At 40.2% G+C, this 10390-nt stretch overlaps 1 protein-coding gene across 1 annotated transcript; it reads right to left on the bottom strand.

Moving 5' to 3' along the window:
- Window positions 1-361: 361 nt before the first annotated feature.
- Window positions 362-4927, bottom strand: FAM216B (family with sequence similarity 216 member B). Its single transcript, XM_029209877.1, is given in 4 exon segments — window positions 362-579; window positions 2289-2381; window positions 2384-2408; window positions 4823-4927. Coding segments are annotated over 4 exon segments (441 nt in total).
- Window positions 4928-10390: the final 5463 nt, after the last annotated feature.

Here is a 10390-nt window from a genome sequence, read left to right as displayed (position 1 = left end):
AGGGGGCTTGCAAAATATGTTCACCCAGTGACAGAGGACCTGAATCCTCTGGTCACTTGTCCCCTTCCACTGTTCTTGGGATTTCTCTGGGATGTTCTAATTCAAAGGAAGCTTTTACTTTGAAAGCTTCAAAAGTCATTTTACTCTACAGATTCTATATAGAATGAGAGGCTTGCTGACTCTTAGCTCCCATTGCTCTTAAGCCACTCAACTTGTTCTTGCTAGTAAAATGTATGTGAATTGGAGAGATTATTTCTAGGTATGGTGTTTGTATTAGATGTTATTCTTTTATTCATTCCTATTCAACAAATATGCACTAAATACTCACTAGATGCCAGGGGTATATGGGTGAACCACCTGTTCAGAGCTTGTGCAAAGCCTTGGTCCTGAGGGATCGGAGCCCTGTGCTTTGGGCCCTGAGTGGAACCACAAACACAGGTAGTGCTGAGGGCCATGTTCTTGTCCTGCCTGAGGCTCCCTGGGAGATGGTTCTATGACAACCTGCCTTGGCTGAGGCTCTTTTGGTTGAATCTCTAAGTAAGGCAGCACAAGCCAAGGCCTCCTGTTGAGTAATATAGCCTGGAGGGAAGAAATGAGATAAACCTCAAAGTCAACAGTTTTACAAAACAAACAATTCTGCAAATACCCACATCTGCACAAAATTCCTTGTACTTTGTAGGGTAGAAACAATTATGTTTAGCACTCTCAGATTGTATACTTTTTCAGGATATGAAGTATATTTTTCTTCTATTGCATTTCTCATTTAATAAGTTAATAAATAGTCATTGATTAACACAACAAATTATTTGGAGAGGGACTTGAGCCATGTGGAATCTTCACATGAATTGCTTATCTTCAATATCAAAACTTTCTTCAAATAGAAACAGATATATTCAATCTCTCTCTGTTTTTAAAGTGTAGTCTGCAGACCACGCACAACAGAATCATTTGGCTGAGGCCACATTAATAATGCTTTTTAAAAAATGCAGATTTCTGACTCTATTCCAAAGAACTTCTGAGTCAGAAACAGAGAGTTAGGCCTGGAAGTCTGTATTTTAATAACATAGACAGGTGGGTTTTACGTGCTCTAAATGTTGCATATCTCTGTTTACGGTTTCATTGGCCTCTATGCAATTTTACTCTACAAACAAAGCTACCAGATGATGCCTGTGAAACCCTTCAGCTCAAGCATGGGGACCAGGCTAAACCCTGGCTCTGCCACTTACTAGTTGCACAACCCTGGTCAAGTTATTTAACTTACTCATGTCTCAATTTCCATTTCTGTAAAATGTGAGTTATAAAGGCACCATGTAGAGGTGTTTGAGTTTTAAATAAGACAATACATGTAGAGCACTTTGAACTATGCCTGGCACGTAGGAAGCCCTAATAAAAGGTAGCTATTGTTGTTATTGTTCTTGATATTAAATCATTTGCAAAAACCATGTTTTCCTTTTGTGCAAATACAGGAACAATACTAATAAGGTTGATGTGCTAATGCCAAGTGAGTGTTTACAGAAGAAAGGACCTGTTGGAGTTAGAAGAGTGTAATAAGGGGGAACCGGAGACTGAAAACATCTCCTGGAAGAAAAGAGATTTAATAATAACTACACCTTTCTGTAGGTTGTTGCTTATGGTCTGTGAAAGTTTTTCACAACCATTCTTTCGTTTGTGGTTCATAAAATCCCATGAGGTTGGTGGAAGAAGAGAGATGGTAGAGTATGGGGTGAAGGTGCATGGTCTTTGGGGGTGATGGTCCTAACTGACATTTACTATCTGTATGATCTTCTTCAAGTCACATAACCTGTCTGAGCTGCAGTTTCCCACAACAGTAAAGTGGGGGAGAAAATGAAATATTCTATGTAGGGCTCGTAGCACAATGTTGGAAACATGGTAAATACTCAATAAATATAAATATTATTGCTGTGAGTCAAACAAGCCTTTGAATCTGCATAACCAGCAATGGGCTGGGCTGTGGTTTGAGCCCGGGCCATCTGCCTAAGCCCATTGCCAGTTCTACTAGATCAAGTTCTTGCAAATCTCAGAGAGTTGTTGACATTTTACAACAAACCATACTCCAGTTTCTTTAAGTCCTCTTAATTTCCCCATAAAACCTTGCTTTTTATTGTCAGAGATAATCATTTTTAAATTGACCTGCCAACCATGCTGATGAAATATCAGGCTGACAGAGGTCATTCTACTTGAACTATTTACCTGGAAACTTGACTGCCAGCTGCAACATACGAGTCCCTTCCTGAGATGCCTGGTTCAAGTCAGGTAGTTAAACTCGCCAAGCAGCTGCTGTTGCTGAAGGCCGTGAACATAGCAGGTCTGCAGGGCCACCCACTGGGCCCTGGGATTGTGAATCCTCATGCTGCTGTAAAATAGCGCTGCTGCCCTTGGGTTAGGTCCTGTCAGAGGAGAGCAGTGGATTTTGATGAGTCGGTGGAATTTGATAGGATTAGAGTGGGATGTATTCAAAGCTGACTTCCACAGAAATAAGATGCTTCTCTCTCTCTGTCTCTCTCACCTCCCTTAGTTTACTTAAACAGTCTTCCACGGACATGTGTAGTGGTGAAAATGAATTAAAAAAAGATTCTAGGTAAGTAGGTCAAAGTATTGGGCTGAGGGAGATCCAAGGATTTTCAATATCTGATAACTGTACTGATCTGTTATAATCCTTGTTGAGGAAGGTAGGCTATGAGAATCTACACAGGGCCTGAAGTGTGCCAGGCTCTGGAGGGTAAAAGAGAACTTTCCACTGAGAGTTCTCAGTGAGCGGGGGGAGAGAGCTAGGTAGATAAGTAGATGGGTAATGTGATAAGGGTGCAAGGTCATTAGTGAAAAGGTGCTATGAAAACAGAGAAGGAAAACAAGCTCTGTGTTAGCAGTCAAGGAAGCTTCCTGAAAGAGATGACCAACACATCTGAGTCTTCCAGGTAAGGACGGATTCCCTAAAGGGACTAGAATACTGGTTCTCAAAGGGCATCAGCATCACCTAGAAATCTTTTAGAAATGCAGATTCTCAGGTTTCACCCCAGACCTACAGAATCAGAAATTCTTGGGGGTGGGGCCCAGCCCTCTGGTGCCCTCCAGGTGCTTTTGATACACGCACAGTAAAATTTGGGGACCACTGGACCAGAAGGAAAAGAAAGGCTGATTAGAGGGAGAAAGTGGTACTGATTTTCTTATGGGACACAAAATATCTGAATATATTGGGAACTAGACTTTCGGCATTTTTTTTACTTTAATCAGCATATAGATTCTGAGCTGGAAAAGCCTCTAGAGTAAGTAAGGCAGGGGAAGATCATGGAAGCCTTTTCTGCTATACTAAGGGTTTAAAGATTTCCTTTTATATGAGGAACATTGGTCTTTATTTAAAGCAGTGGTTATCAACACGAGTGATTTTGACCCTGAAGGGACGTTTGGCAATGTCTGGAGAAATTTCTGGTTGTCACAAATGGTGGGAGGGAGGATGGATGCCACTGGCATTCAGCTGGGGAGAGGCCAGGGAGGCTGCTGAATAGACTACGGAGCATGAGACAGCCTCCCAGTGTCCTGCAACCAAGAATTGCTCAGCCCCAAGTGCCATTCTTTAAGCTGACCAGATCTGCATTTTACAAAGATCGCTCTGGCCCTGCTGTGGACAATGGCCTCAAGGGAAGACAGACCACTGGTAGGGAGACGATTTGGGAAGCTACCATGTAGTGCTAGGGAGGAACAAGAAGGGCTGGACTACAATTACTTTTATATACCTGATATACCATAAGTGCTCACTGTATTGAGATGGGGAAACAGAGGTAGTGGCATCAACATTTTAGAAAAATCAAGATAAAATAAGTTCCCCTTAGGCTAAAAAATTCAAAACAATGACAGAATTTCAAAACTAGTTCATAACCATGTAATACAAACTAAACTTAAGATAAATATATATAAGCTAAGTGAATTTTATCTGCCAGAAATTTTGTGTGAAGTTGACATCTGTGAGTCAGATTTTTTTGGTGTCTAGAGACCTTAAACTTGATATGAAAAATATGTTCAGAGGGAAAGTAGCTGAGCCAAGTACTTCACACTTTGAGACATCATTTCAGCTTTACAGTTTCTGAATTAGATGTTTTAAAAGATAATATATTTGGGCTTCCCTGGTGGCGCAGTGGTTGAGAGTCCGCCTGCCAATGCAGGGGACACAGGTTCGTGCCCCGGTCTGAAGATCCCACATGCCGTGGAGCGGCTGGGCCCGTAAGCCATGGCCGCTGAGCCTGTGTGTCCGGAGCCTATGCTCCGCAACGGGAGAGGCCACAGCAGTGACAGGCCCGTGTACCACAAAAAAAAAAAAAAAGATAATATATTTGAAGAAGAGAATAGATCCCTAAGGAAGACTTTTCAAATGATTGAGAACAATATAACAGGAAAATTACAAGCCATTTCAAGAGCAAAGCTCCAAAGTGCAATGGGAGTTTCCATTATGTAAGATAAAGCTTTAAAATTTATGGTTTTATTTTACAAGGGAAAAGAAATGCCTAGTTCTCTTCCTTAGTAGAACTCTCAACTTCCTAAATGAGTAGTAACAGATAACATTTTTAATATTCTTACGCTGTTGCTTAGCCTTCCTTGAGGAGAAGGAAGAGCTCCTGACGTGGGATGGGTGTAGAATTAGATCATCCAAGTGCTCATTCATTCTCTCACACACCTGGTCGACATGCACCGAGGGCCTCTTTTGGGCCCAGTGTTTTCCCTAATGCGGGTAAACAAAGAGCCAAGAAGTCCTCAACCCTTGAAGAAGAGACAGAAAAGGTCCCTCCATCTGTGAATAATATGCTTGTACCTTCAGCAGTGAAGTATCAGAGACAGAGTGAGGGACTCGAATGCAAGGAATCTGTGGAACATTCCATAGCTTTTGTTGTCTTTTCTGTTTTCCTCCCATCTTCATCCTGTACCTCCAAGGAACAACAAAGCATAACATAAAATTTCATTTTGTTCAACCAATTTTGGGGATGTACCTAAGTAAGTAAGCAGGCAAGTAAGTAAATAAATAAACAAATAGATAAATATTATTTATTTCAAGGGATAAGACATTTTCTCAAATGTTTCCATGGAATTAGACCTCACCAGACTTCTTAGTTCTCCACTTTTCCCAATTCTCACCCTTTACTTATCAAAGGAATAATTCAGAGCCCTTTGTCTTTCTGCTTCACTCTGCCTTTGGAACAGGTGGGTTGTAGAACCACACCAGGTCATAACAGTTATTTCTTGATAATTTTAAAGAATAATTATTGCTTCATCCGATTCTAAAAGTAATATATGTCATTTTTGAAAATTTGGAAAAATTTAAAAATTGAAGAGGAGATAAGATCATCCAGGGCTTCCCTGGTGGCGCAGTGGTTGAGAGTCCGCCTGCCGATGCAGGGGACACGGGTTCGTGCCCTGGTCCGGGAAGATCCCACATGCCGCGGAGCGGCTGGGCCCGTGAGCCATGGCCGCTGAGCCTGCGCGTCCGGAGCCTGTGCTCCACAACGGGAGAGGCCACAACAGTGAGAGGCCCTCATACCGCAAAAAAAAAAAAAAAGATCATCCATAATTTAACAGTGCATAGCTATTGTTGGCATTTGATTGATTCCATTTTATAATTTTTCCCCATGTAGATTGTGTGTGATTTTAGAACAGGGAGATCATTCTCTATGTGTTATGCACCTTCCCAGAACATTAAATATCCTTTGAAAATATGCTTTATCTTGACAGTATAGTATATCTTTACATCACTCTCCATTTCTTGCACATTCAGATTTGCAATTTTCCAGCCTTGTACTATAAAAGAAGCTATTAAATCTAGCCATGCTTCTAACCTGACAAAGATACAGAATGAAGGAGCCACATCTGCTATAAGTCTCGTTTCCTTTCCATATAATTTAGGGTTTAGAATCTGAGGTGTATAGCATAATTTAAAAATTAACAATCAAGGAAGAATGGACATGTTGGAATAGGGTTGCTAAGGCAGAGTGGAAACCCCTAACATTTTCTCCTCTGCTCACTCCCTTGCCCTTGTCAACAATGCCTACCTCATCGGGTTGTTTGATTACCTGAGAGGTTTTTAAAAATTTATTTTATTGAAGTATAGTTGAGTTACAATGTTGTGTTAATTTTTGAAGTGCAGCAAAGTGATTCAGTTATACATATATATACATTCTTTTTCCTATTCTTTTCCATTATGGTTTATCCCAGGGTATTAAATATAGTTCCCTGTGCTATACAGTAGGACCTTGTTGTTTATCCATTCTATATATAATATTATTAACTGAGATTTGAATACAGAATGCTCTCATTAGGCCAGTTCCTCTTCTCTCCTCTACCCTATTGAATGCGCTTAAGAAGGATTTTAATGCATGAGAAAACTCTGGTTCTGAGTTCACAGAGCTAATTGCTCAGATCTTCCAGAAGAGAAATTTATAGGAAAACATCAGTCAACATCTTTGTGTGTCTTGTTTCCACAATATAAACTTTAAATTAAACTATAAATACTGCTTTCCTTCAACGTGCACTCCAGAAACCATACCAACCAAGATATACTCTTTTAATATTGTCCGTGATAGAAGCCTACACTCTATCCTGTAATCAGATCATCTCAGTATCCCTCTTCCCATTTTCCAGATCTGTAGAGCAGAACATAAATATTCTTCAAAGCTGGGAAGATTTCTTCTCTCCTCAGACAGCGTAAAGAAATGACTGATGATCTTTCTTGGGGCGGCAATTCATGTGTGATTTTCTTGGACTGTTGCTGAGGAAATCCATCTTACCTATTCAAGTGGTCTGTACTTGATAAAGTTTGATTAAAATGCTTGCAGAATTCAGGGAGGAAATATCTACCAAAAAAACTTATATCTGAAACAAAAAGACAGATTTGTTTAAAAGAAACTTAGCCTGTATTGTAATCTCCCCTTTTTTAAAGGCTGGTATTCATATTCAATGTAGTTTTCTTGCAAGGTCCCTTTCTTCACGCAGTGGTGGCGGTAAAATTCAGTTTGTTGATAAGCTGATATCCAAACAATGTCATGTGATGAAGCAAAGAGCTGGGGAAGTTTGGCTGCATGCCTTTCCCTGCTTCTGGACAGCATGCAACTGCACAGTTTAATCGTTTTTCTTCCAAACTTTGTATCTAATCAAGTGTCAACTTTTAAATCTACCATATCTGCGTTATATGCAGACATGGGGGAGAAAAGTGCATGGAGACAGACACTCTGGCCTCTGCCGCCGCAGGCTCGCCGTGCATGGAGACAGAGAGGCTGAATATTAAAGGTCAAGAAATCCATCAGGGCAACAGGCCATTACATGTGTTCTTCTCAGATTTGGAGACAGTAACCGCCATCCCTGTTGCTCAGAATGATGAAGGAATAATTCCTAAATATAGAGGTACAGGCATACATTTGACTGTGGTAATCTATGGAGTTGTCCCATATATTAAGCTATTGTTCCTTTCTTAATTTTTGGAGGAGTATGATATTCTCCATATTTGGTCTTGAATAGAGGCCGCATGATAATGAACTTATGGCACAAGATTCTTGCTCACACTGATGTCATCAGCATAAGCCTCATTTTAACCTGACTCATGAGAGCAATCTTATCCCTTCCTCTGGGCTAGTGTTATTATTACAGACTTCTTTCTTTCTTGAGAATCCGCTCTCTGAATGCTACATTATCTGTAAAAATGAAGAGTTCCTAGGGAAAATGGAAGAAGAAGTACCAAAAGAAAACCACAAATTGAAAATTCTTAGGAGACTAAGGGGAAGAAAAATATAGGGAGATAAAAGTGATGAACTGTATAGCTTAAAAAAGAAAGGATTCAACACAAAAAAAAGTTTGCATTTTTTCCCAATAATTTAAATGCAGACCTTCTGGGGAATAAAAATGGCACAAGTAAGTGTCTGTAAATGCCAGTGAATACCACAAAACCTCTCAGATCTGGATCTCACAGGTTGGTGATTCTCTACTGAGAGATAAAGAACAGTTGTCTGCAGAGTTGGCATTGTCAGTTGAGTCTCCCTTGAATGTTTTTCCAGGATATGATGAAATGCCTTCTAGAGCAAACCACATCTGCTGACTGTTACACACACATGCTGATTCATAACAGCTCAGTCAGGAAAATAGAAACAAATCTAGGTGTTTGACAGAGAGGGAATTGAACATAAGGAATATAAAAGTTTTGGAATGGGCTGTACAGGAGCAAAACAAGAAAGGTTAGCTTATCCAAAGATTGGCAATTGCACTAAACTACTACCACACCGAGAGCTGGGGGACAAAAGCGAAAATGATTTCACCCAGAGTCCGTGAACACTGTGCCATTGAGGCTGCTTCTGTTGGGACATTGCTGCCTGAGTAGCACCCCAGGACCTGGTACACACCTGCTATTCTTGCTTCTGTGTTCTTTCCAAAACTTTAAATATTGCTATCACCACTGTTATTGCCTGGCTGCTACTACTGCTGATGCTGCCACTGTTACAGATGCAAGCAGAAACCATTCTCCTTCTCCTTTCCCCCAGCCTTTCATATCCTGCATCCCATTGGATGCCAGCTCGTGAGGAATTCTGCAAAATGTATTTTGCAGTCTTCCCACTACTGTGGTAAAGAGAAGGATATAGAAGGGTAGGCGTGAAGCTGAGTGATAATGGACACCACATACAGCCAATGTTTGCCTAATACCACTAAAGTTTGGAATTTTGTTAGAAAAGACAAAATAAAAGATAATTAACTAGCTCTATAGATGGTATAAAAGAATGAGGTATAAATTTTGGGACAATAACTTAAGACTTAGGAACGATGAAAAAAATGTATATCATCAATTTTGGACAAAGAAATTGTCTTCCCAATGACTAGCTAGACTTTTCAAAGAGAATTAAAACTGACTACAAAAAAAGTACAAACACTCATCATATAATTACTATAGAAAATATAATTTTGACTAATGATGAAGGTGCATACTATTTCATAGATGAAACATTGGTACAACAATGGGACACAATGCTTAAGACATTGGTATGTCTACATTCCAGTGCTTAGAACATGGGTCATAAAGTGTTTTTATAGAATAGTAGGGTAGATATGACCTCATGGGCATTACCAAGTGAGAAAAAGGGACCCATGATTTGAATCCAAGATGAGATTAAACCCTAATTCAAAGAATCCAGTCTGCTAGAACAAGAGGCAGAGTATCACTGTATATTACAGAGATAAGTACTTCCCAGGAAAACCATGAACCCAAGAGGAAATTATCTGCTCATATCCTTCTGCTTCTGCTTCTTCTCCAGGATCCTTTTAGCTGCAGGGCTAATTTTGCCAGGGGATAACTCTGCCAGGCACAGATGTCCTCCCTTGGCTACCCCAAGCCCTCAGAGGGCATCAGTGAACCATAATAAAGTGAAAGAAGTATCCTTCCCCCCACTCGGTGCTGCTGTTTATCACTTGGACTCCTGAGTGTTTCCATTCAGAGCTTTCACAGTCTTTGCTGGACTTTCTTTCACAAAGAGCTGTGTAGTCCATTGGGTGCAATCCTGTTTGGTGTGGTTTTTCATGGAGGCTGATTATTCCTCTGTTATCTTTTGTTTTTTTCATGCTATCTCTTCACAGAAAACTCCTATTTCTCCAAGATCCCCAAACCAAAGCTCTCATACATACCGACCACTTTAGGGTCACTGGTCTCAAGAGCAAGAAAACTAAGAATCCCGGTTTGAGCTGTAAGAGCCACTTTCAGTGAGTGAAAACTACTTTGGAAACTTAGAAGCAGTGAATAGCAGCAAAGGAAAAGCTGGGTATGGTCATATATGTGCCAAGGACTTTGGGAAAACAGATTCATAAAGTTCAGAAAATAATCTAAAATGGAATAGAACTCAAGGAAATACCCAGAGATTTAACTTTGACTCTATAATCCCAAATAAATCTATGGAATAAAAAGGTAAGAGGTCAAAAGGAACTAGAATAGGTGCCCTGGGTACTTGTAGACAATTCTAGACTCAAGGGCATGTTATTTTAAAAAATTCTAAGAATTTACAAAAATGTCTTTTTCACTGGGGATTAGCGCTGGTCCTCTGAAAACAGATCCTATGGCATAGCTATTAAATAGCAGAGCCAGGACTCAAACCCATGGTTACCTGAAGTCTATGATTTCTCCCCTTGGACTCCGGAACTAAAAGGGAATTCAAGCAACGTATATGTTGCTGTAATAGAAAATTATTCCTCTTATCCAGCCATTACCCACAGACAAAATTCATGCATCTTGATTCTTTCTGTCCTTGGGGTATATTTCATTTCCATCTTGAATACTACTTGGTTGAACAAGGGGAGGCTTTAGTTTCACAAAGACTTATGGTCATAATTCTGGAGCAGGATATTAGTCTTATTATACTAC

The sequence above is a fragment of the Monodon monoceros genome, unplaced genomic scaffold (genome assembly GCF_005190385.1).
Source record: "Monodon monoceros isolate NGI ecotype Baffin Bay Population unplaced genomic scaffold, NGI_Narwhal_1 Super_Scaffold_8, whole genome shotgun sequence".
In the NCBI taxonomy this organism is placed as follows: domain Eukaryota; kingdom Metazoa; phylum Chordata; class Mammalia; order Artiodactyla; family Monodontidae; genus Monodon; species Monodon monoceros.
Note: the sequence above shows the minus strand (reverse complement) of the source record. Positions and strands in the feature narration are given on the sequence as shown.